The 26,831-nt window shown below is 35.0% G+C and overlaps 2 protein-coding genes and 1 long non-coding RNA gene across 4 annotated transcripts; 2 read left to right on the top strand and 1 right to left on the bottom strand.

Annotated features, from left to right (window-relative positions):
- Window positions 1-998: 998 nt before the first annotated feature.
- Window positions 999-12,046, bottom strand: LOC148697527 (uncharacterized). The gene is made up of 3 exons (XR_015961659.1): window positions 11,742-12,046; window positions 1,362-1,400; window positions 999-1,231 (listed from the first exon to the last, which is right to left on the bottom strand). It is a non-coding gene; the product is annotated as an uncharacterized LOC148697527 (long non-coding RNA).
- A 3,364-nt stretch (window positions 12,047-15,410) lies between these two features.
- Window positions 15,411-22,254, top strand: LOC137723363 (uncharacterized). 2 transcript variants are annotated; one of them, XM_068462546.2, is made up of 19 exons: window positions 15,411-15,750; window positions 15,840-16,755; window positions 16,860-16,928; window positions 17,017-17,215; window positions 17,992-18,076; window positions 18,252-18,320; window positions 18,445-18,526; window positions 18,624-18,683; window positions 18,782-18,834; window positions 18,989-19,167; window positions 19,563-19,746; window positions 20,039-20,096; window positions 20,203-20,259; window positions 20,339-20,584; window positions 20,987-21,048; window positions 21,196-21,252; window positions 21,345-21,438; window positions 21,554-21,694; window positions 21,833-22,254. In XM_068462546.2, exons 2-19 carry the CDS (start codon window positions 16,012-16,014, stop codon window positions 21,914-21,916), a joined length of 2,523 nt encoding a protein of 840 aa, XP_068318647.2. In that variant the 5' UTR covers window positions 15,411-15,750; window positions 15,840-16,011; the 3' UTR covers window positions 21,917-22,254. The 2 variants fall into 2 exon arrangements, with proteins under 2 accessions (XP_068318647.2, XP_068318646.2); XM_068462545.2 differs by having other exon boundaries at window positions 15,425-15,750; window positions 16,857-16,928.
- A 589-nt stretch (window positions 22,255-22,843) lies between these two features.
- On the top strand, window positions 22,844-24,387 carry LOC137723608 (organelle RRM domain-containing protein 2, mitochondrial). The gene is made up of 3 exons (XM_068462805.2): window positions 22,844-23,092; window positions 23,848-23,916; window positions 24,006-24,387. The coding sequence occupies exons 1-3, from the start codon at window positions 22,975-22,977 to the stop codon at window positions 24,242-24,244; spliced, it is 426 nt and encodes a 141-aa protein (XP_068318906.2). The 5' UTR covers window positions 22,844-22,974; the 3' UTR covers window positions 24,245-24,387.
- The last annotated feature ends 2,444 nt before the right edge of the window (window positions 24,388-26,831 follow it).

Below are 26,831 nucleotides of genomic sequence, written 5' to 3'. Positions count from 1 at the left end.
TCCATAATTGTTTAGGAACTAAAGCTTTACCCAAAAAGAAAAAATTGTGAACGAAATGAAATTGAATTACATACTTAAGTTGAAAAAGTTCCCTAATCCGCTGCTAATTAAGATTTCCCATACCATACCAGACTTATATCTTTCATTGTATTTTATCATTTTTTTTTTGCTAGGAGAAATGATAGACGCACGTTTCTTATCCTCTTATACATAATACATCGTTGTTTAATTTGATGTTTGTTGTTTCAGTTTAATTTATTCAACTTTATAACCAAAATTTACAATGCATGCTTATGTAAGTACTTTTTTCAAAACAAAGCAAGAAGGAACCATGCATGCACTGCGTAGTGACCACTCAACAGAGGGGGCGTTAAGGAAGAGTGAAAGGCGCAATCGCACAAGACCCCAAATATGAAGGTGATGCAGGGCATAGCGGATAGAAACGAATTGAAATGATAGATAGAATTGATAGGTAGGGTCCACTATCTTTTAGTGCGAGGAGAGACCTGAAAATTCTATAAACTTTGGTTCTAATATCAGCCAACAATGTAGACACTAGAAAGAACAAAGCAATAGACTCTTAAACAAGAGAAAGGCACATAAAAACGAGTTTACAACTCAAATATCAATATGATAATTCAAACAACTTTTCCCTTATTGATAGATGCTTAAACCCCTTCTTGCAGCAAGATACTTGATGGAATCAATCGATAGAACACATAAGATAAAAAGAGACAAACAACCAACCATTAGTGACGCTATTGTACTTTTACTGGTAAGTAAACAAAAATTAATTAAAAAAAAATCAGTTTTTGTCTTATTTTACAAAAATATACAAATCTCTAACTTTTATTTTGTCTACAGTATTGGATTTGTGATCACAGCACAATCATCAAACCAATATAAGGAAAGGAGAAACGCTTGCAAACAACAGTAAGTGGGATTTGGCAGTTCTACATGAAAAAAATCTATAAAAAAAACAAATGAAAATTTGGAGGTAAAGCTGATACTGCATGTACTTTTATGTAAAACATGATTCTACATGTACTTTGTGTGAAAAGATATACAACATTTGTGATTCTGCATGTGCTTGTTGTGTGTTGTTTTCAAACAAAGTATAAAAAAATATAACTCTTTAACCTTTCACAGATGGACAATGCAAAACCAATTGAGAAGTCAGTTGAACAACGCTTAGAAGATGATGACGACGACGACTTTTTTGATCATCCACCTGCATCAAAAAAGAGAAAAATGGAAAAGCAAGTAGCTAAGAAAGGACCAAAAGCCAAGAAAGCTAAAGCGTAAAAAAAAATTTTTGCTTGAACATGAAGATCCTGAAGAAGATGAAACGGTAGTAGGACCTGAGCAAGTCGCCAAGAAGGATGAAACCGTAGTGGCACCTAATGGTCAAAAAGGTGATGTTGATGATGAGATGATTGGCGTTCAACAACAAGATGATGATGATGATGATGATGATGATGATGAAAGAACTATTCCAGATGTGCCAGAAAAATACAATGATCAAATAGATGATGAAGATATTCAAATGACATCGGCTGCGTGGAAGATAAAAACACAAAGCCAAGACAAGCTAAAAAGTCAAGACGATGACCCAGCAGACAAAATGGTAAATCCAAAAAACAAAAACAAGCTAATTCTGTTTAAAATTTGTGTTTATATTTTATATAAAATCATGAATTTGCCATAAAAAAAAACATTAAAAATGCCATCAACTGAATGATTCTGGTATAACTGATGTTGTATACTAAGTCTGATATAACTGATGTTGCATGCTAAGTCTGGTATAACTGATGCTGCATACTAATTTTTCATCACTGATGCTGGATACTAATTCTAGCATAAGTAATAATGCACGCTAAAAACTTATATTAGTAATGATGCATATTGAAAAAAATGTAAAAACAATGCTCTATACTAATTATTGTATAACTAAAATAATGAATAATAAAATTTGATTCCTATTCTTGATTCTCCTATAAATGATGATGCATGATTATTCTGCTATAACTTGAAGCTTTGTGATTATAATCCATAACTAATGCTGCATAATTATTCTGCTATAAAACTGAAGCTTTGTCATTATAATTCATAACTGATGCTGCATACTAAATCTTTGTGTAAGTAATAATTCATAACTGAAGCTTTGTCATTATAATCAATAACTGATGATGCATATTAAATCTTTGTCATTTAATTCTTGATTTTGAATACTATCAAGGGGAAAGGGTGGAGAACAAAATAAAAATGAATATCACTTTGACACATTGGTTGTGTTCTAGGTGTTGATCATTCATGATGCCTTGATATTCATGCTAGGGACTTGAAGCGCAGACCTCAGGTGAGTGGGTCTTTTCCTTTTTATAGTGTGTATATATATATATATATATATATATATATATATATATTTTAAATACTATGATATGGTTGAGTTTTAGATTGCATCATGGCATATTCATATGCATATTACCTGTATATAATTGTTGTGAATGCTTTGAAATGCTAAGGTGAACGGGGGACGCGCAAGTAAGTCCAGGTAAGGTTATGTGATGGATTGAAATGGTTGAATCAATTTGGCATGCATATGTTCATATAGTGCTCATCATTGCTACACCCTAGTGTTAATGCTCTCGTCCATGGCCTGGGCACAACCTTCACGTGTATGTTCACCTTCTGCACCGCACGTTCGCCTTGGATCCAAGTAGGTGCTAGCCTGTCGTATAGACTACATTAGGCAGTTCTAACTCGTTGGTGACTTGCTCATAGTGCCAGCTTCACGTGATCGTAACATTAGAGCGTTTATTATTACACCTAGCCTGTCGTATAGGTCACATTAGGTGAGTCCAACTTGTGTGTTAGCATAGTCTGATGAGCGATAGGTGCAGTTGTACAGGTCACATTAGGTAACTCCAATTGATATGCCAGTATAGGTTACTGAGCACATGATCATATCTATATTACTGTTGAGTTATTCTGCTGTGGTATATTTCTGGACTTACAGTTAGCATGCATTTGATTTTCATACTTATACTTAGTATGATATTTTGGAAACTATACATGTTTTACGGTGATGGGTTTATCGACGAGGATTCTTAGTGAATCTCAGTATTGGTGGCTACTTCCGAGGGTATAATCTTTATCCACTCTACTGTACTTTACTTATGACGTCACGTGTGAAATTGGTTCATTCCCGCTCATCAGCGCACTCTTATATTTAGGCACTTTTAGGTTTAAATTTATTCACATTTTCCACATCACTACACTTTATGGTTTCGTCACCTTCCAGGTGTCAGCCAACACAGCTCGATTTAGAGTCCTAATGGACATATCGGGTCAGGGTGTGTCAGTTTGATAGTCAGAGTATCTTTGGAACCCAAAGTCCAAGATGACCAAAATGTTGCACATGATTATGCCTATCCAACTGTTGAAAATGAAGAAAGAAATGAGGACATCACAGACATGAACGCGACTGAAATTGATAGGTTGATCAGGAACGTGGTTAATTTCCAAACAAAATAGGTAGTACAAAAAGAGGCTCAAAGTACATCAATTGAAGAATCAATTCCTCTAGTGCAAGAAGTGGCAGTGCAAAAGGAGCCTCCAAGTACTTCAATCCAAGAATCAGTTCTTGTAGTGCAAGAAGAGACAGTGACAAGTTCTTGTAGTGCAAGAAGAGATAGTGAAAATAGTGGCTCCTTCCTCAAATCCCAGTTCACCCATATGGACAAGAGGGAAATGCAGAATCAGTCCCTCCACTACCAGTTCAAGTTAAGGAACAAGAAGGAAATGCAGTATCTGTTCCTCAGCTGCCAGTTCACGCCGAAGAGTCAACGATCAAGACAAGGAAGCAACAAGCATTCTATGAATGGCTTCTTGCTCCACTTACGAGTGAAGAAAAATGAGAATGTGAAAATTTAGAAGAGGAATTAACATAAGAAGAACTTCCTCAAAGCTAAACAGATCTTACAGAGTACTGGAAAATGAGGGCGAAACTTCGACTTCAGATGTTGAATAATGCTATCAACACATGCCACTTCAAGAATTTTGTTATTGAGAAAATTGTTGAAGAGAATGATGCTTTGTAAAACAATAATAAGGACTTGCAAAAAAAAAAACAAGAAGTTGGAAAAAGAGAATAAAAAAAATTAGAAAAACAAAAAAGTGAACTCAAGAAGAAGAACACTGCATTGGGGTAGCAAAAGAAAAAAAATGGAAAGAAGAAAAGAATGAATTGCAAGAAAAGAACAAGGGATTGTTGAAGGAGAAGAATGACCTTGAATGGTAACAAGAAAAGTCCTACAAGAAGCATTGTGAACTAAATGCAATAAACAAAAAAAAAAAAAATGGAAAAAATAAGAGAGAGATTTCAAATTCTAAAAGTTGAGAAAATTTCTTTAGAATAATTGGTGAAGAAGCAACAAGAAAAATTTTTTGAACTAAACAAGATCTTGGGTTTCATCAATGAGGTTGAAATAGAAAAAGAAGAGAAAACTAAGAAACATGTTCATCAAGATTCTGCTACTGATTCTACAACTGAAAGCGAAGCTGTTAAAACTGGGGACACTATCGTAATCGCTTCTAATCAAGAGGTAGATATCTAGTCAAAACAAGTTATGTAAACTCCAGAAAAAGTACCAATAGAATCTCAAATACATGTTCAACCTCAAACTTGAACAATGGTCAAACGCATCAAGCAAAAAGCCAAAAAAAAAAAAAAAAAAAAAAAAGAAAAGGGATATGCATTTCTATTACAATGTCATGGAGAAAACAAGAGAATCAAATGAGTGAAAAGGCCATCCAGCATACTTTCTTCTACCCACAGTGGACAAAAAATTCATCAACATTTTCTGGGAATAAGCACCAGTGTAAAAAAAATTTACAAATAAATCTATAATTTCTATTATACTTTAAAATACTGATTCTGCATTAACATATTTCTATGTATATTGTATTTCAAGGACATATATTGGTCATCAACTGCAAATGAGTTCAGCTACTATGACAATATTGTGATGAAATAAGATATGGATGGATTCCTTGGAGATGACAGAGTTACAAATACTATGATTGATGCACACAACTACATTCTCAGGGATCAAGAAAGCAATTTGGATCATAAAAAATTCTACTTCTCGGTCAATCTCTTTGTAAGTTATAAATATTAAATTTAGATAAAATCTATTCAATGTCATTGAAACTACATATTGATACTGCATACTGATGTTTCATACACATGTCCACACTGATGATTCATACTAATTGTCCATATACTAATTATGTTCTGGATAAACAAATGAATTTCATCAACTATGAAAATGACGAAGCCAAAATGAAAGAATTGAAGCACAGTTTGGGGGAAGAATCAAACGAACAAATGGGAGTTGCGTGAAAAATCTTTATACTTCTTCTAAATCACGAACACTACACATTGCTTGTGTTCGACACAGCAGAGAAGCATTTCAATTTTTACAACTCTAAAAGAAAAAACCTCCAAGAATGTGAAACAAACATGCACAATGACAAAGCATATAAAGTGGTAAATCAAAATTCATTTTCACTTATATTTTTAGTGATTTCCTAGTACATTTTTTAAAAATACGCTTAAAATGTATACAGGTCAAAATGGTTGAAGAATGGTACAATAACAGAGACAGATTATTCCATTTTCCATTGAATGAAAGGGAAAGTTCAACAAACAACTACATCCGAATGAGCCCTTCAAATGCAACTTTTGAGATGGATGAAGATAAACAATGTCCAATCCAGCTTGAATCGTAAGTATAATTGTGTATTTTGATTGTTTTAATTGAATTACTATTCTTGGGTACATATTTAAGGTTAAACTAATTTTTGCGAGGAATAAGATAATAAAATGATTCTGACTAAATATTAATATTGTTGGAATCCTTAAAATTTGTTGATTATGAATAAATGTTCAATGATAAAATGATTGTAAACCAATCATTAGATTCCATATAAAAATACTAATTTTGCATATTGAATGAGTCTACTATAACTGATGATGTATGCTTTAACGGATACTGTATGCTAATTCTATTCTTTCATAACTGAAGCTACATCAGTCTGCTTTAACTGATGTTGCATCAGCCTGCTTTAACTGATGTTGCATCAATCTAATTTAATTGATGCTAAATACTAATTATGCAAACTTATTTTACAGAGATGATTATGGTGTATTTGTACTTTACTACATCCGAACAATAGCAAAAGGCGGAAAAGTGAAAAAGTCCTTAACCAAGCGAGAAGTCAACTATGTGCGCCGTGATATTGCATCTCAAATAATACGTTAAAGATTGAGCTGGAGCATGAAGTTTAAGGAGCAAAAATAAGCAGCTGAAGTAAAGGACAAACAAAAGCTATCTTGAACCAAAAATTGGTTCTCCAATACTAGTAGCTTCACTTAGGCAAGACAACACACTACTAGTAGAAACGATAGACATCTCTTTCTTAGCTTGAACATAAACATCAACAATTGGATTTGAAATCAATTTATTCACCAATGGAAGGGTTTAAATATCTTCATTGCACTCTAATAAACAGTTTGGTTCACCTCCATATAATGAGTATTTCAACAGAAAGCCTCCTAATGACAAACTTGGAAACCTAAAAGTTAATTGCCCACATAAATTCTCATAACTAGTATGCGGATAAAACAGCAAAACTACTGCACAATTTTCATATACACACTTCAACACTTTAACAATGGACATGATCTACACCTCAAAATATAAAAACATAAAGTTATATTGATGCTGCACAGAAATAATTAGATATATATATATATATATATATATATATATATATATACACACACATTTTAAAATGTAAATCTAATAATCAATAAAAACTAATGTTGCACAAAAAACTTTCAAAAATGATGAAACTCTTACAATATTATGTAAAATTGATGCTACATAAATGACAATAAAAAAATGTATAAACACTGATGTTGCATAAATATTAATAACATTCACCAAATACTAATCTAACTCATAATCCATTCCAATTCTAACAAATATATATGATAACTATACTGTAAAAAACAAAAGGAACTTCAATGAAAAACAAAAGCAGCACAACCAAAAATCACCTTCGCCAAACACTCGATCAAATAAAAACTGAATCAAAATCTTCAAAACTAAAAAACCGTGACTGCAAAAAACAAAAACAAAAACAATCCAAAAAAAAAAACTCAATGCGACCAATAAAAAACTGAAAAAATCAGAGACTCTTTCAAAATTTAAACCGAAATAAATTAAAAAACACACAACACTTCGAAAAATCTAAATCAGAACACATAAAATTCAGAGAGATAAACTTGAGAGAAACACTTACCTTCGAAGAAAACTTGAATGATTCCAATAGAAATTATGACAAGAGATAATTGACGCAGACGAGAGATAAATCAGAACATATAAACTTCAGACAGAAAGAAAAACAGCAGAGAAACGAAAATATAATTTGAATGATTCGAATTGCTGCCGATCTCGTTTAACAGAATACGTAACTCCGTTTCTAATGGAAAAACAGGACATGATGTCATCTTACGCGGGTTAAAAAAATGTCATTTCTTGAAATGTTTAAAAAGTGTAGTCTCAATATATAATTAAGTATTAAAAATATCCTCTACATGTAATTTTTCCTTAATTTTATTAGTTTTAGTCATGTTTGGCAGGAGGCTAATTATGTCGGGAAAACATTTAGCCAATTATGCTCACTCTATCCCCTATGATGTAATTTGGATTTGTACCTCCCCTTCCTTCTAAAGAGTCATTATTAATAATGTTTTTATATGTTGATGGCCTTTGTGACCCTGTTTTTTTTTTTTTTTTTTTTTTGAAGGTAATAAATTAGTTTTTATTAAAGGAAAAATAAAAAGTAAGTGCATTTCACATCATTGAGGATTTGAATCACTTTCCACTAACCACTAACCATGCCACGAAGAATACACCAAAATCATTCTGCGGGTGTCTCTTGAGTTGTGACCTCAACAATTGATGGTTAACCAAACAGTCAACCTACCAAAAAGTATAAATTGGCCAAATGACAAAATATTGGGGCGATTCAAAATTGTTTAACCTCGTAGCTTAATTTTAACAAGAGAACCGGCAAGTTTTCTAAAAATGTATAAAAAAAAAACTGATTCGACATATGGTTGAAGCTACTCGTGCATAAATGGTTGAGGAGGAATTGGGTTGATGACACGTACGTAATTTTGTTGAACTTGTGCAGGTTGGGCTAAGTCAAGGGTATGTGATAAAATTTTTAAAATTGATTTCCTTGTTTTTGGGCTTGATTTGGTGAGTGAGATTCTCTTCGGATCTCTGTATGCAGAGTCTGTTGACCAAACAACCCTAACCATTCAAATTAATCCTTACTAGGAAGCAATTCTAACTTTTAAGGAGGGATGAAGAAAGGTGGTGGAAGATGTAGATGAAATGCAAAATGAAAGATGCAAAAAGTGAAACTAAAGACCCAAAACAATTTTATGTTTTCACTTTCAAGATTTCATTTTTGTTGATTCTTTATTTAATCCTCTCTCTCTTCGGTAACAAATGAAAAACCAAAAGTTACAAACAAAATAGTTATTAAAAAGGCACTTAATATTATACAAGTGCCTAATAATATGCAAACTTGTATGAATGTATGAGTACATAACTAATCTGTCTACTACTATGATGATTGTGACTCTTTCCCTTCCTACTTCCTAGAGGTACTACTTCGGTGTCATTTTAACAGAAAATTGAGCCCATAATAGGAGTCACCAATAGACTCGGCCCACGGCCCAATCTCTGGCTTTAACAACCCAGTCCCATTTTATATAAGGTTTTACTTAGGTCCAAGTGTTAATATTTTTCTTGATTAATTCGATAGGTGTTTCAAACTTGAGACTTCTTCATATACAGAGAAGAAAAGTATCACTAAATTAATAGCTAGTTTATCTTAATGGTAAGTTAGTTCATGTTATTTTAACAGAAAAATGAAGCCAAATTTAAGAATCATCATTCAACCACTGCCTAATATTAGCCCAAGCCGAACTAGCCCCCATTTTATGTAGAGTTAGACTTAGGGAATTGATTTTCAACACCTCTTTTAGCTTCTCATATACACTTCTTTTTTTTATAGCCATCGAATTAAATAAATCATACAAAATCAAGTGCCATGATTAAACAGGGATGCGTACAAGGCTAAAAAGAGTGTGTGAGAATCATTTCCCTAGACTTATTTGAGTTAAAACTAAGCAATGTTATATATGTGGCATGAAGATAATATTTTAGTTAACTGTTTTCATAATCTCTACTGTAAGTCTGTAACGCATTTATCAACGTTCATGACAAATACTTGAGGGGCGTCTTGCCATCGTTGTAACTTTTATGTTTCTTGTTACAAAAGCTCGAGAAAATTTTCTTTGAAAAAAGAAAGAAAGAAAGGTCATCGTTGATCCCGGCCCTTAGTCTTGTTGATTCATTTTTTGCATAAATTATTTTAGAAATATTTTCTTTTTTGAATCAAAGTAGATGATTTTATTTTATTTTTAAGTGAGAAAGAGAGGGGGAAAAAAAAGCGTTGGAGGGTGCAATGGAGCAGCGCCACTTAGTACTACGGCGGCGACTATGACAACTACACATATGGATTTCAATTTATTTTCAAAATATCCTCTATGATTTGGTTTTTAAATGAGAATCCACTCAAAAGGAAAGTGCATTAAAATTACATGTTGTGTACATGGTAATAAATCTTTCTCGTAAGGTCAGTGACTCTACATATAGAGTATGCGTTTCACTTCAACCTTCATGACTTAGTTCACTCACTTATACAAAGCGTTAATCTACACTAAATTAACCTAAACTATAAGAGGAGAATTAGAACTTGGGTGCAGAGAGAAAGAACACACCATTCTAACCAACTTGACTAAGTTAAGGTCTACACGCACAAGTTTTTTCATAGTTGGAATATATGTTGTTTCGTTAGTATAATGATTGCAGGGAAAGGGGTGGCTTGAGTGTGAAAATTGAAGTCAAAGGTAAACTGAGTTATGCCTGGCTCCTTGTATGCCACAAGCAGAAGCTCAATCTATTTCTTGATTGGCTACTACGAGTGGCGTACAGGGAGCCAAGCATACCCTCTATCTTTCTCTGTTTGAGTTGTCCTTCAATTGTTTGCATCATTTTGCTTTTTTGGAACCAATCTTAGCAAAAATGCAAGTGAATCCTCAAAAAGCACTTAAAGTGTTTCTTGCAAGAAGCACATAACTAGTACTTATTGTGGGAAGCACTTTTAAGTGTTTTTGGAACCCAAAAACATTTTATTTAAAAGCGCTTTCAGCTATTTTAAAAATGCTTCCAAACGAATCCATTATTGTTTAGGAACTGAAGCTTTACCCAAAAAAAAATAATTGTGAAGGGAATGAAATTAATTACATACTTAAGTTGAAAAAAATCCCAAATCCGCTGCTAATTAAGATTTCCCATACCATACCAGACTTATTGTGACGACCCTAAAATTCTTATTTGGAAGCTAATCACGGTGATAGGCCCAAAATAAAATCATGGTTAATCAATATTCTATTAACCACCATAAATCAAATTCAATCATTTTATGGCTGCATCTAACTTTCTTGTTAGACTGCCTATGTACCCTCAAACGGGATCAAGCCATTCGTATTTCACCATTCACTACACTCCGACGTTTAACACAGTACGTTCAAGCATAAAGCATGAACAAATGAAAGCAAACACAAGTAAACGCCTATTAGCAAGCATGGAAGTGAGTAATTACAATTCATTAACTTGGGTAGCATAGGCATGATTTTAATACAACTTATACTTCAAATAACAACACTAGTATAAAGCAAAGTAATTTAAAGAAAAACTCGGATAAGAATTGCATAATGTGGAAATAACACTCTTTTTCTATGCAAAAGTTGCATATAACTGTTTTGATCAACCAAGTTTAAGCTCATAATGAACGCTCAAACCTGAACCAAATGGTACCATCTTAAATGGTTTTTGGAGGCTTGTTCTGTGTACTTTAAAATCATATAATAGTAGTAGAGAACGGAGCCCTAAATTGAAAGTTAATGCCAACTATAAAATGGAGTCCCAAAACTGGAAATACAAAACTTGCTGCTGTCTGGCAGCCCTGTGACTCAACTTTGGACATAATTTTGATCAATCAAAATTCACCAGAATTAAGTGAAATCAGATGGGTTTTGATCACGGACATGTCTAATTTCAAAACACACAATATTAGATCAAAAGGAACTCACAAGGACATAGAAATCAAGAGCCAAAGTAGGCTACTTGAAACATAGTTTCTCTCTGCAAAACGAAGAAGTTTTCTGCAATGTAGAACCCATACTCGTTTAATCCAATTTACAATTTCAGGGCAATCCCAAACTATCCAGGAATCGTATTTAACTTCTATTTCAATGTGTTAGCTTACCCATATCATGCTTAATCTTCCTCTTTTAGCCAAAGACTACAAACCATTCAATAAAATTAAAGTATGTACCATTTCTTGTTCTTGTCCTGCCCTCTAAACTCCTCCAAAGTTGTTCATCAACCTACCACTTAGCTACTAAGCTCTTAAATCAATGTCACCACCACAACTCCTCAACAAGAACACCAGAAATTCAAGCTAAACATATAAATCTCAAACTTGTTCGAAAATGAAACTTGAAATTCGGAAGATCCACTTACATATCTTGGAATTGCATGATGAGAGGAGTATTTTTCTCTCTTGGGTCGAGACCCATCTCGGGCGAGGTTGGCCGGAATCGGCGAAAAGCCCACGAAAACAGATGAAACTTCTAGGCTTCAATATACGAGCACGCTTGGTTCCAGCATATGGTTTTGGTATCAAATTGAAGAGGGCTTCGCTATGAATACATAACCTTCAACCGTGCGTGATTTCGTTGCCGTATGAGAAAGTTATCATTTTTTTTTAGTGGAGAAGAATGAAGGGGTAGAACAACACAGCAGCTCCCTTGCTGCATCTGCCTGCCGGGGAAAGGGAGAAAAAAAAAAAAAAAAAAGAGAGGAAGAAGCCTTTGCTTCTAGAATACTTCCTTCCAAAATTACCATTTTGCCTTCTCACTTTAAAAATTCGTAACTTACTCGTTCTAACTTCAAATCACATTCCGTTTGCGCTCAAGCGTTCGTATCGAAACATACTATTCGAATATGTAAATAAATCTGGAAAATCATGAAATGATTAAATACGTCCGCGAGGAAATCCGTTTAATACAATAGGGCAATTTCGTCATTTTCCACTTAACAAAAAATTATATGACATAAATAATAATGAAATCCAGAAGCGGGATTTCACATTTTCCCCATTCAAATTTCATAACCATAAATCTATTTATTCTCGATTTACTCCACATATTCATATATTTTAAATTTTCAGGGTATTACACTTATATCTTTCATTGTATTTTATCATTTTTCTGCTGGGAGATAGACACACGTTTCTTATCCTCTTATACATAATACATTGTTGTTTAATTTCATGTTTGTTGTTTCAGTTTAATGTATTCAACTTTATAACCAAAATTTATAATGCATGCATATGTAAGTACTTTTTTCGGAACAAAGCAAGAGGGAACCATGCATGCATTGCGTGGTGACCACTCAACAAAAGGGGCGTTGAGGGAAAGTGAAAGGTGCAATCGCATAGGGACCCAAGTATGAAGGGCCCCCCAAAAAAAATTCCATCTAAAATTTTTATGTAATAATGCTATATATTAAAAAAAAAATTTATTAGCACTCTAAAATCTCATTATGCGCTCCTTATAAGTGTAATTTTTTTTTTCTAAATATAAAAATTTGGAGTACACAATAAGATATTTGAAGTGCCAATAATAACACCCTAAAATCGATTTTTTTTACTATTATATAATAATGTTATATATTCAAGTGAAACTTTGAAGTTGGAATTTTAAAGAAGCTTTTTTCTTGTTTGGTTGTTCAAGATTGAAGTGCTTCTAATTATTTATTGAAAGTTATGTTTGTAGTTCTTTTTACTTATTATTTAATGGCATTTATAAATTTACAAGTAGTGAGTCCTAAATTTGTTTTGATTTAAGTTATTACTTTCTAGTATCAATACATTGTTTTACTTTTATTTTTTGGAAAGCTATTAGAAGGAGGGCCCCTTTTATAAATTTTGCATAGGGTCCCCGAAATGACCTGCCACTCGAGAAAGGATCCTTGCTAGATCCTCCAATCACATTCGTTTATTGTACATCATGCAACCAATTTTCATCAGCACTATTTATATTTACTTTTAAATATAAAAATTTACAATGATTTTTTACCGCACGATGTACGATGAACTGATGGATCTGGCGAGGATCCTCAATGCTGCCACTCAACAATGCATGCAAGTCGTAACACGCTCTATCTCTCCGATTCTTGGATCTCTTGATCTCAACTATTGCTTGTATAAAAAAATTGCACATTTATACAAGGAGGGGGAGGTACAAACACAAATTATGTGGATGCTGTTATTCATGTTACTGGTGCCAAACCAATTGGCCCTGCTAATGTCTTGGTTGCTGAAGCTTATGGCCTAAAAATGGGTTTTCTTATGCGCGAATAATTAGGAGGTTTATCAATGTTGAAGGTGACTAGAAGCTCATTAATTGTATTTTGTGTTGCCTTTTTCTTAGAAAATTAAAATTGTTGTTCATGATGTTTTGTATTTAGATTCTACCTTTAATTTTATTAGTTTTAGTCATGTTTGGCGGGAGCCTAATTATGTCAAGAAAACATTTAGCCAATTATGCTTACTCTATCCCGTATGATATAATTTGGATTTGTACCCCCTCCTCCTTAACAGTCGTTGTTAAATAATGTTTTTATGTACTGATGGGCTTCGTAACTCTTCTTTCTTTTCTTTTTTTTCTTTTTTTTAAAGGTAATAAATTAGTTTTTTATTAAAGCAAAAAACAAAAGTAAGTGCATTTCACATCACTGAGGATTTGAATCACTTCCACTAACCATGCCACGAAGAACACACCAAGATCATTCTACGGGTGTCTCCTGAGTTGCGACCTCAACAATTGATGGTTAACCAAACAATCAACCTATCAAAAAGTATAAATTGGCCAAATGACAAATTATTGGGACGACATTTGAAATTGTTTAACCTCGTAGCTTAAAAACCGGCAAGTTTTCTGAAAAATGAAAAGGTGTGTGGTAGCAAAGATCTCTGAATTTTACTTCATATTTAGTTTTTTTCCTTGAATTCTCATATTAGTTTCTCTCGTCTTTTAACTTAATTATGCGTTGCATGAGTGATCATTCCGTCAAATTTGTCTTTTTTCCATCCAATTTAAGGGTATAATGACCCATATGGAAAAAAGTTTCTAATTTATTTAAAAGGAAACTTGGCTTCCTAAGGTCAAGGAGGAGTTACTCCTCAAAATATTTAGTAACCTAGTCACAAATTTCGTACTTATAATTGACATGTTACAAATCACTATATAAAGATCATCTATAAAAAAAAAATCAATTAAAACTAAGATCATTTCATCAATCCCTAAGGAGTTCCGATCATAAATACACAGTTTATGAATAGGTCACGAGGTAATAAAGAGGAGTTCCTTCTCAATCTTTGAGGAGCCAAGTCTATCCCCTAAAAAATTCAATTTTTTTTTATTGTTTGGAAGAACTTCCTATTTTATCTCTCAACTTAATAGAAAAATTGACGGAGTTAATGAAAAGACTACTAGTATAACAAATGACATAATTCGAATATGGGAGAAACTAGTAGTAGAGTTTAGGGACGAAAACTTAACTCGTGGTATAGATTAGAAATTTTTAGGATAATTTAGCCAAAGAAGAGAGAATGAGAGAATTCCTTAAAAACCCTAAGAGGCCCACTTAGGTAATTTAAACTCCTTATCAGCCCAGACTCCAAAGCCCACTTAATCAAGGTACTTATTTTATACCTGGTCCACACCCCTTCCATCTTTATCTTCCTTTTAAGAAAAAATAAAAATAAAATTAAAATCCATCATTGGGACAGTTGGCTGTGACAGTTAGGTTCTGTCCATTTTAAAAGTCGGTTATGACCCCCTCCAAAACCCTCTACACTTCCTCCGATGCCTCCACCTGTCTCGTCCAACGGCTTGAATTCCATCTAACACATCACTCACGGTTACTTCCGCGTACCAAACTCTCAGAAATACAAAATTCCCGCAAAAAAAAGAAAAAAGCGGGACTCGCGGTTCCAGGTCTCATCACACGTGGCGCCACGCGGCGCAATTTGGTTGGCCAAAAAAGTGGGCCCGTAGGCTTTATCCACCTGCCGTCTCGTTTCTTCCAAAGAAACCCATTCGTCATCTTTTTATTTATTTATTTATCTAAATAAACTAGGCATTTTATCTGTCTGTCGTCCCTCAAAAGTTGAATCTGGAGCGCGAGCCAGGCTTTTTCATTTCGGTATTTTTGCCGCTCTGCACGTTTTCACCCGTTTCTCGAAACAGAATTGAAAAACCCTAACCCTTATCGCATCCCGCGCTATTTCCTCTCGCAGATCTCACTCGACAGAAACATCCTCGATTTGTTTTCTTGAATTTCAGATCCTCAACTTTCCGAATTCGATTCGAAAACGCTTTGGATCTCCGAGCTCCTCTTTCTTCTATCGGATTTCCAAGTCCTGTTCGACTTGAAATTTTCGGGTTTGGATTCGTAAGAGAAGGTTAGTTTGTTAAATTTTACTTGAAAATTGGTGATTCCGATGTTTTTGTTTTCGTTTTTCGTGTTTTTGATTCGATTCCTTGTTTTTAGGATTAAAAACTGTTTTTGAATTCTGGGGGAAAAAACTGTGGTTCGTGATTCGAGCTGGGGGAAATAGGATTCGTTTTTGGAATTGGGTTTCTGATTGAATGCTGTCTCAGTCGCACAGTGCTTGTTTTTGGAAATTTATCGAATTTGGATTCTTGAGCAGAGTTGTAGTTGGATGGGTGAAGAGGCAATTTGTGTGGGGAAATTGAGAGATGGGGAAGTGGAAACCGAAAACTCCCCGAGAGCTGAATTGAAGCGAGAGCACGAGTGTCTCGGAGATGATAGCGGGGCAGACTCGTTTCCCAACAAGAAGCAAGTGAAGGACCATTCCAATGAGGATATACGTTCGGAAGTATCAAACCCTGTTGTGTCTCCGAAAGAGAATGGCTCCACTTTTCAGGACATTACTAGCCAACCTGCTGAATTGGTAAATAATAACCGAACAGAGTGCGGTGAAGTTGAGTCCTCAAGTTCGGGGAATTCGGGCTCTGAGGAGACCTTGAGCGATGGACAGTGTACTTTGAATGATAATTGCCAAATTGAGAACAAGACGAATGGTGATGTATTGACCTCTCGGGTTGTGGTTGAAATTCCTAAGCTTGCCAATTCATCTGGCATTCGCAAGATTACGTTCAAATTCAGCAAGAAAAAGGAGGATTATGACTCTTCACATGGAAATGCTTATCAGGAGTCCGGAATGGACTTTCAGGCAATGGCTAGTACAAGTAGGGAGTTTCCGGCAAGTTCATGTTGGAGGCAGTGCGCTGAATCCGGCAACTTTCATCCTTGTACTTCTAATTGGGAGTTGGAAAGTTCTACTAATGTAGTTCCGAGCAGCTATCCTTCAAATGTTAAAAAGCTATTGTCTACTGGTATTCTTGATGGGGCTCGAGTGAAGTATGTTTCCTCCCCACCAAAGGTATTATATCAAATATATTGTTTTTTCTCTGTTGGATGTAATATCTGCTTGCAGGATGAATATATTTTTTTTTTCTTTAGAGGTTCTAATATAAATTTTAGCAGATAGAGCTACATGGAATTATAAGTTGCGGTGGTTATTTGTGCGGCTGCTTATCATGCAATTTCACCAGGGCAAGTTTACTCACTGTTTACATTGTTTTGAGTTTAAGTGCAATATTGCTTATAGGCTTATAGCTGATTGATTCAATGAAATGAGCAGGTACTCAGTGCATATGAGTTTGAGCAGCATGCTGGTGTCAAGACTCGGCATCCTAATAATCACATATACATGGAGAATGGGAGGCCAGTTTATAGCATCATACAAGAACTGAAGACTGCTCCACTAAGCAGTCTGGATGAAGTGATAAAGGATATAGCTGGCTCTGCTCTCAACGAAGAGTCCTTCCGGATTTGGAAAGGTAATTTTTAAGCAGCAACACTTTGCTGAGTTTTTTTTTTCCTTTCCGAAATAGCTCTTCTCCCAATAAACCTTTTAGGATAGCTCTTCTCCCAATTATCGAATCAGTACTTGACTCGCACACATAAGACTTATGGACCTGCAAAAGCGCAAATAACATCAGACCAAATCCATATCCACTTAGGTAGGATCTCAACTAGGCTCAACACAATATGGTGTATGTTCTGCATCAAAAGCTTTCGCACTTGATCACACTACCTTTGGTTGGGAACTGAATGAGCAATTCCCATAGGATGATGATTATGATGTGTATATATGTTTTGGATAGTAACTATTATTTGAAAATGAAGGAGGATGGGAAGGAAAGTGGTTGGGGAAGGAGGGGGAGGGCTTGTCAGAAGAAAACTTCTTTGCTTGGTTTGAGCTTGATTCCATGTTATGTTTGATTTCACCATCATTTTTCTCAACTTCCTCAGATAAATATCATATATCTCAGATCCAGAAAATCTGACATTCATGAAGCTCATTTGTCATGTGCTTGATGACATTTTGAGGGTAGTGTAATATAATCAAATCAAAAGTTCACTAATGATAGAACATTTAACAAATTTTGGGTTTTCAAAGTGCTTATGTTGGAATACTGGAAGTGCTAAGGAAAAAGCGATCCACTGAAGGGAAACAAAATTGTGTCCGGTTGATATATATGTTATGTTAATGTGATATTGAGACCCTAATGTTCCTTTTTTTTTTTTTTTTTTTATATAAAACATTCTGCAGCAACTCTTTATCGTATTGATGGAATGGCTGAAGTGGAGAAAAGACATCGTGTGAAGCTCCCTAAATTGCCTCATCCAATTCCCAGGTAATAAACTTAACAAGTCCATCATTGAATTTGTTAGATTAGTGTAACGGTGATTGAACTTAATTTAATTACAGGCTAATGGAACATTTTAGATTCTTTTACCATTGTATTTGTCATTCAGATTAAGATAACTTGTTTTTTGCATAAAAAAACTGAAACTGTATATGCTGTGCAGACCAAGCTTCCACAATCCTTATGAAACTATGAACCAGAAGAAAATCGCTGAAGGTGGCAATAGGAGAAGGTTCATCTCATCCCTTTGCCCCCTTTTCCTGTTGTGATTCTTTGTGAGTTTTTTTTTTTTCACAAGATACTGTCTCGATAAAGGGTGAGTTTTGTTTGATTCGGAAATTTCTGCTGGTTGATAGGGATAATGATCTTCACCGGTTACTATTTATGCCAAATGGACTTCCAGATGGAGCTAAATTGGCATACTATGTCAAAGGGCAGGTAATTATATAGATAATAGTTATCATGATGAAGCTGATTTCAGGTGTCGATGCCTGTAACTTTTGATCTTTAAATGATTTTATGCTTTCATTCCCAGAGATTACTTGGTGGCTATAAACAAGGAAATGGGATAGTCTGTAATTGCTGTGACAAAGAGGTAAATATTGAACTGCACAGACCACATCAAATTTAAGTCCTGCATATTGGTCTAGCCCCTCCTTCCCCTTTCTCTCATGTCAATCTTACTGTAAACAGATAAGCCCTTCACAGTTTGAAGCGCATGCTGGAATGGCTGCAAGGCGTCAACCGTGAGTAGCTTCTAAAGAGCTTTGGCTGCTGTTCGAATTTTTTAGTGTGTCATGTGTAGATAATTTATTTCATTTTGCAGCTACCATCACATCTATACTTCCAATGGATTGTTGTTTAGTGTGTCATGTGTAGATAATTTATTTCATTTTGCAGCTACCGTCACATCTATACTTCCAATGGATTGACGCTTCATGATATAGCCATGTCATTGGCCAATGGGCAAAACCTGACAGTTGGTGGCAGTGATGGAAATGATGATATGTGTGCAGTATGTGGACATGATACAGGGGATTTGATTTTCTGTGATGGATGCCCTCGTGCTTATCATTCAGGTTGATATTGTTTATAATTTTTGGTACTTGATTTTAGTTTTGGATGTATATATTTGTTCTTTGTCCTTTAAGTCTTGCTCATCAACATTTAAGATCACATTTTGATATATTCCGTTTTGTTCTTTCCCCGGTTGAACTGAAAATTTAGTGGTTTGATGAATGCTTTTTGATCCACATCACTGTCTTCTCAATCTAATGATAGGAAGTATTGTCCCCATGCTAATATTACTCATGTTTGAAAAAAAAAGAAAAATAATATATGAATTCTTTTGGTGGAAACAAAGTCATCATATAGATTGATGTTGTTAATAATTTTAATATCCCTATGAATCAATCAAGTTAGTAGTTGTTAGGTGTTTCATTTTTTTTTGGGTCTAACTTTGTTTATATTGCAGCTTGTTTGGATTTACCATTGGTTCCTCAAGGTGATTGGCATTGTCCAGATTGTAGAGATAAGTTTGAACCTGGTAAAAAAGCTGCTGCCGGGGAATCTTCTAATATTGGAAGACCTATTGTAATACGTTTGACACGGGTCTTCAATGCACCTGAGTATGAAATTGGTGGCTGCGTTGTTTGCAGGTTCGTTCCTCTTGTGTATAAATTCCATTCATTTCTTGTGTGATTTTAAGTAGCCTGACATGAATGAAGGTTTTCACGAAGTTGGTTAAATTTTGATTCTGTCACATCATGCTCAACACCCATGTCTACAAACTATTTTGTTGGAAATTTGGTACCCTGGTTTCTAGGCAATTTCTTGCAGTAATTTTTTTTTATAATATCTCTCGAGGACTCTTGCGATATAATTTCTTTACTTGATGTTTGCCATTTGGTTATCACTCGTAGGTGCTAACATATTATTTTGTATTTTTAGGAGCCAAGATTTCAGTGCAGCTTTATTTGATGAACGAACGGTTATAATCTGTGACCAGGTATGATTTAACATTTTTGCTCTTTTGATCACATGCAACGAGAGTTTGTCAAAATTTTCTCTCTTTAGTTATCTTTGTTTTATTCTTACCATTGATTCTTGTTCAGTGTGAGAAGGAATTCCATGTTGGTTGCTTACGGGACAGTGGATTATGTGACTTAAAAGTATGTTCTGAATGTTGTGGTGGTTAAATTTTTTATATTTTCTTGGATGCTAATTTATATTTTATGCGTCTTACTGCAGGAACTCCCCAAAGATAAATGGTTTTGTTGTGATGACTGTAATAGGATTCATGCAGCTTTACAGAATTTAGTATTCAATGGAGCAGAGAGTGTTCCAGCTCCATTATCAGATACAATAATCCGGAAGCATGCAGATAGAGGTTTGTTTATTGACGGAGTGGCAGATGTTCAATGGCGAGTTTTCAGTGGAAAGAGTCGCTATCCGGAACACCTACCCTTTCTTTCAAGGGCTGCTGCTATTTTTCGAGTAAGTACATATATGTGCGTTGGAATTTCTACACTTATTCTTTCACGCTCCTTGATGCCTTCCTATTAACGTATGGCACTGAACTTGGACTTGGTGTTTTATTCTTTCCCATTTTTATGTTTAAAATCCCCAAAGAAGTAGAATTTACTTAGAACTGGTAAGTTATGTTTCAGAGCATCAAAATTTATACAGGATGAATGTATTAAGGGAGTGGCTTCTCTCATTTATCACTTGGCGTTCTAGATTAGGCTTCCTATCTAAGTTTTAAGTATTTTTCTATCACTTGTTAGTTGTCAATTGTGTATATACCATATGTTGTCACTTAATTTGGTTGTGTGGACAAATTTATACTGAATAGTTATCAATGTTGTCACCTTCAAATTGATTGTACTCAATTGGCAGGAGTGCTTTGACCCTATTGTTGCACAGTCTGGTCGCGACTTGATCCCTGTTATGGTATATGGGTAAGTGGTAGTTTTTAATTGTTCTGCTGATTTTTAGTTTTTTGTTGCTTCCTGGAATTAGGTATTTTTGTGTAGCGTTTGTTCATCCAATGTAAAATTTCTATGACTAATATTATGAAATCAATTATTTTTCCCGGCATGTTTCAGGAGAAATATTTCAGGTCAAGAGTTTGGAGGCATGTACTGTGTTGTTTTGATGGTGGGGTATGTTGCTCCTCTGGTGTTAGTACGGATTGTAGTATTTGATGGTTTTGTCACACCATTTCACACTAGTAATAATTTTCGTTTATGTCCAGATCTGTTGTTGTATCTGCTGGTCTCCTTAGGGTTTTTGGTCGGGAGGTTGCTGAGCTTCCGATCGTTGCTACTAGTAGAGAACATCAAGGAAAAGTGAGTATGATTTGGAATCTGCTCTTGTTTATTCGATAATACTTTAATGTTTTTCCTTTTCTATGAAAATTACCCTTTTTTGAAGTTTGACGTCATTGTTTTTTGGTGTTTTTAGGGTTACTTCCAAGCACTATTTTCATGTATAGAGAGGTTACTTATTTCCCTGAAAGTGGAAAAACTGGTTCTCCCCGCGGCTGAGGAAGCCGAGTCAATCTGGACGAGGAAGTTAGGATTTAGAAAGATGAAAGATGAGCAAGTAAGTGTATACAGTTATTTGAATTGCAGATAGTGCGGAGTTGGAGAGAAATTGATTTTTCTAACTCGGTATTACAAAGCAGGCTGTTCTTGTTTTAACTTTTAACATTAACAGCTTAATTTTTTTCTTATTTTCCAGTTATCGAAATACATGAGAGATGTGCAGTTGACAATTTTCCGAGGGACGTCAATGCTAGAGAAGGCAGTGAAGTTGACGGATTGAAAACTTGCCAATCTCCCAAAGTTCCGCACGGCAAAATTAGATGTTGAAAGTGTTTTATTTGTGTTGTTTTTTTTTCTCATATCTTTTCAGTTAGCGCTTGACGTCTCCTGTAATATCGTAGCTATTTTTAGTTATGCTAGTGATTCGCCTCTCCAATAAGCAGCAGTTTGAGGATTTTAGAGAGAAAAAGGAGGAAGAGGAGTAGGAACAATGTATGTAAAGAGAGAAAAGAAAAGAAATTGCATGCTGACCTTTTATCCTGCACGCATGCGATGCCACATTTGTTTTTGTTACTGTATGACAACATTGTTTGCCATAATTCCCATTTGAACGGTTAATTTGCTTCTAGCACTTTTGGATTTAATACAATGAATGGTAACTCATGTAACATAAAAGTGGTCACAAAGCCGGTAGTTACGCACTTATCTCAGATCTTGATTCATATTAGTTTGAGAAGCCTCATAATATTATTCAAGACTACCTTTTTGAAGATTGTAATCTTTTATGATCCTATCAATAAAATTACGATTATTTCTTGTTTAGTGCTTTTTTATTATCAATTTTTGTTAAGCATTAGTGATCAGTTCTATTTGTGCATATTTTTCAAAACTATTAAGATTTGTTTATGCTAGATTAGGCTACAATTGCATTTCACAAAACCATGAATCTGATTGGATTTGTAATTGGTGATTCCAATATTACATTCCGATAAACTTCAACATCCAGAAATTTTTGAGTGCGACGGAACCACTTGACCATCTGAGCAATAATGTGGTTCAAATTTGCTATTGACGAGAATCGAACCTAAAACCTCTCACTTACAAATGAAGAAAAATACTATTAAACAGTAGTACTAAATCACATTTAAACTTAATTAAACTTGTGACATTCATTTTTGCGGAAACCTCCGATTGGGCTTTGCACAAAGTATAGGAGCTTCTGCAACTCTGCCCCCACCTGCCCCGAACCTGATATTTCTCTTTACTCGTTAAACCCTAAACCCCCAAATCCCCAGACTGTGTCATCACACACTGTCCATTGAAGTCGGATCACCTCAAATGGCGTTCATCTCCGCCTTCCGCCGCGTCCTCGGAGGATCTTCCTCCGCTCTCCATTCCCAATTCGCAGCCATTCGTCACAATTCAACTCTCACATCCCCCAGGCTGTTCATCAGCGGTACATTTCGATCTCACCCACTTCGTTAATTTCTTTCTGTTCTTCCCTGTTTGCGAAATCCAGTCGAACCTGCAGAAAACCATGTTTTTATTTTCATTTTTTCGATAATTCTTTCGTTTTCAGTTGATTTGTTAAAGGTTCCATCTTTTTTGAAATTTGGCTAAATTGATCAGAAATCAAATCCCAATTTCTGGAGTAATTAAAATTAAATATCGATGAAACATTGACGACATAACGGTCAATGATTGACGATATAGTGATTATATATTGACGACATACTGAAAACTGATCATTTGAGCAATGGGGATTTAAAAAATTTCATCTTTGCCAATTTCCCATATGTTTTTCTTGTTTTATGGTGCTTTGTTAAAATTGGTTGTGATTCCCACCAGATGATGGGAGTTAATATAATTTGGTGCTTCTTAACAGTTTAGTGTATGTTTGTGGTTTATAAGGCCTTTTGTAATTGCATAGTCTTGTGCTTCAATCTGTGTTCCTTTTTTGTTATTTTGGATTTGATTACAAAGCTTCAATCCAAGACATTCCAATTTTTCAACCGATTGATCGAAAAGAAAACAAAACTAATACGGCTGCAAATGTGTTAAAGTCTTGTAAATATGCCATCTGTTTACTGAAGAACTGTTGAGACTCCTGAATCCTGACTCCTGTGGAAACTACATGACCGTTTGTGTTATATGAGAGTACATGCAGATTCTTGAATCAGTACCATTGTTTCTTTGAATTGCAATGAGCAGGTCTCTCAAGATTAACAACAGACGAAAAGCTTAGAGAGGCATTTTCCCCATTTGGGCAGATTGTAGATGGTAAATGTTGATTCAGCTTGGTTTTTTAGCTGTCCTAACACTTCTTACATCGCTTTAACCTGAACTCATTGTGTTTGTTGATCATGCAGCGAAAGTGGTTATCGATAGGGTGTCTCAAAGATCGAAGGGTTTTGGTTTCATTACATACGCATCAGTTGAAGAAGCCGAGAAAGCTAGAGAAGGGATGAATGCCAAGTTCTTGGATGGGTGGGTTATTTTTGTCGACCCTGCCAAACCTAGGGAGCCTAGATTTCCTCCTCCGCAAGCACAGCAGGACCCTTCTGAAACCAGCTTCAGATCAAACAAGACCATCGGATGGTGTGGATGATGACTGCATTAGTTCGGTTTAATCTCATTGTGATGAAAAGGATGGCAGTTTAAACATTGTAAACTCTCTGGTTATTTGTATTGAGAAAATACGAAACACTTAATAGGTGAATGAATTATTGGACGGGCTATCGATACATTAAATTTCCCTCTTGATTGTGCATGAATGATTCGTTAACCTCTATCTGGACGATGGACTGTCAAATACAATGGAACTTACACTAATTTTGTTACGCTTGCACCACGAAAATTAGATAGAGGGATTCGACAAATAATAGATGCACTATAAATTGAGAGGACTTTCAAATAACTTATTGAAAGTCGGTGCTTTTGAAGTCCCTTGTATATAGCTTTATAGTGCATGAGTAGTTCATTCGGAAAAACACATCGATCGTCATATCCCTTAATTCATTTATGTACGAATTTTCTAGCTTTTGTATATCCCCGCAAGGCAAGCCTGTCACATCTTTTATCCAGCAACAATGTCCCAAGCAAATTCTGCAAACCTTACTTTTGCGCGCTACGCATCTATTTCCTTCTCGACCCTCCTCCTCCTCCTCAACACTGTCTTCACGAAGATCGTCAGTCACCCCTCCTCCTTCTCAAAGATTTTATGCTCCTAAAGAATATGTCAGAAATATAAAGCCTCATCTTGGCACCATTTCCTTCATCAGAGTCTACCGAGCCCAAATCACAAACTGTGCTTGTTTTTTCGCTTGTTGAACGTTCTTCTTCTTTTTCTTCGAAGAAATAATTGACGTAGTATTTATTATTTATGATGAGTGTGGAGTTGAGCTCGATTTTAACCGTGTCAAGTTGATCATGGTGGTTTAGCTGGTCTAGTACTACTCGTGTGGCAAGGGACTTCACGTCACAAGTGAATGCCCGATGTACCTCGTGATAGACTTTCTTATAGACTTCCTTTGCTGAATAGTCAAAAGAAAATATCGCTATAGCAAATAGTACTGTGCAATACTATTGAAAATAGCTCTATATATATAGCTTTTCAATCCATGTGGACAAGTTTGTTTTAAATCAATATGAGGTATTCTAAAATACCTTTGTTTACAAAAAAAAATACTCTCATATCACTCAGCTTTTTCATCCCACCGTAGGAGTTTGATTTTTATATTATTATTTTGTTAGTATCACACTCAATTTTTGGGTCCACTATGGAAGGTCTAACCTAGAAAAAATGAGTGTGATATCAGTATATTGAACTCATATCGAAATCCTATGCCTATAGTTGGATGGAAAATTTGAATATGATACCAGTATATTGAAATCTTGAGTTCAATATATTAAACTCATGAGTATGATACTGATATATTAAACTCATACTAATATAGTATTATTATCGGTATCAAACCTAAAATGCCTGATTTATATATATAGTTATTACACTCACTCAAACTTTCGTACAAATTAGAAACATTACGACAAACAGTAGTATTAAGAAGTAACATTGTCATTAGCTTGTCTTTTAACTTGTTATATGTGGCTTGGTAAACTATAATATTGTCTTTTAACTTGTTATATGTGGCATTAACGGTCACACTCACACGCAAGGATAAGGATGGGCAAAATACCCATGGGTTTGGGTAACCGTGGTTATCTGCCCATTTAAAGTTCACGGTTACGGTTATGGGTAACCGTTTAGACAAACAAACAGTTATGGGTATAACCGTTTATCCATGAAATTTAAATGGGCGGTTATGAGTATTACTCGCGGTTATAACGAGTATCCATTTACCCATTTAGTTTAATATATGTAAAATTAAAAATAAAATTAAAAACCCTAAATTTTCAATTTCTCCACCAGCACTAGACTCAGAGTCTCAAACGCCCCGTCCCTTGCTCATCTTTCCCTCCTCGTTGCCCTCTCCCCTCTCCAAAGCTCACTCTCTATCTCAACAGCAAGAGGAGCAGAGGACTTCAGCAGGGATTCCGAGTGGACCAGCACAGCTGATTAGAGCTCAGGTGAACACGAGTTTGTGTATGTCGCGTTTAGTTATTTGATTATTGCTTGATGAGGTGCGTTTTGATTCCCTGCCTGAAACGTGGAAACCCCATGAATATCATCAACTTGCTTTGATCAATCGCTTGTTTCCTCCTTAATTTAATTACATTTGAGTCAGTAAAGTTTAAGTATTTCAAGTGAGAATTTTCATAATTTGTGTATTTGTCAATGTTTAAGATACATTACTGCATGCTGGCATGAGCGTAGCTGTATTGACTAGAACAGATGCACTCCCTTGTTGCACCTGGATAAGCAAACTTGTTTAATTGTCAGAAAACGAAAATTATGACAAATTTTTCTTTTGTAATTTTCAAGTTATTTAAAAAAAGCATATAGACGGGTGAAAAAGGGGGTAAATGGGTAAAAAAAAAAGGATAAACGGGTTCAAAAATGGGTAAACGGGTATGTTTATGATTAAATGGGTAAACGGTTATGGTTAAATGGGTACACGGTCATGGATATGGTTAACCGTTTATAGATGGTTATGGATATGGGTATGAATATAACTGTTTATGCAATTACCCAACGGGTAAATGGTTATGCGGGTATGAACATAAACGGATATGGA

The sequence above is a fragment of the Pyrus communis genome, chromosome 4 (genome assembly GCF_041283825.1).
Source record: "Pyrus communis isolate YQ-2024b chromosome 4, ASM4128382v1, whole genome shotgun sequence".
NCBI lineage: Eukaryota > Viridiplantae > Streptophyta > Magnoliopsida > Rosales > Rosaceae > Pyrus > Pyrus communis.
Note: the sequence above shows the minus strand (reverse complement) of the source record. Positions and strands in the feature narration are given on the sequence as shown.

What these genes read in the sequence shown, in the direction of transcription:
- LOC137723363 (XM_068462545.2), top strand. Translation starts at nt 16,012, where the DNA reads ATGGGTGAAGAGGCAATTTGTGTGGGGAAATTGAGAGATGGGGAAGTG. An exon ending in GGTGGCTGCGTTGTTTGCAG is followed by an intron (nt 19,747 to 20,038) that starts GTTCGTTCCTCT and finishes TTGTATTTTTAG; the next exon opens with GAGCCAAGATTTCAGTGCAG. An exon ending in TGTGTTGTTTTGATGGTGGG is followed by an intron (nt 21,253 to 21,344) that starts GTATGTTGCTCC and finishes GTTTATGTCCAG; the next exon opens with ATCTGTTGTTGTATCTGCTG.
- LOC137723608 (XM_068462805.2), top strand. Translation starts at nt 22,975, where the DNA reads ATGGCGTTCATCTCCGCCTTCCGCCGCGTCCTCGGAGGATCTTCCTCC. An exon ending in CCCCAGGCTGTTCATCAGCG is followed by an intron (nt 23,093 to 23,847) that starts GTACATTTCGAT and finishes TGCAATGAGCAG; the next exon opens with GTCTCTCAAGATTAACAACA. An exon ending in ATTTGGGCAGATTGTAGATG is followed by an intron (nt 23,917 to 24,005) that starts GTAAATGTTGAT and finishes TTGATCATGCAG; the next exon opens with CGAAAGTGGTTATCGATAGG.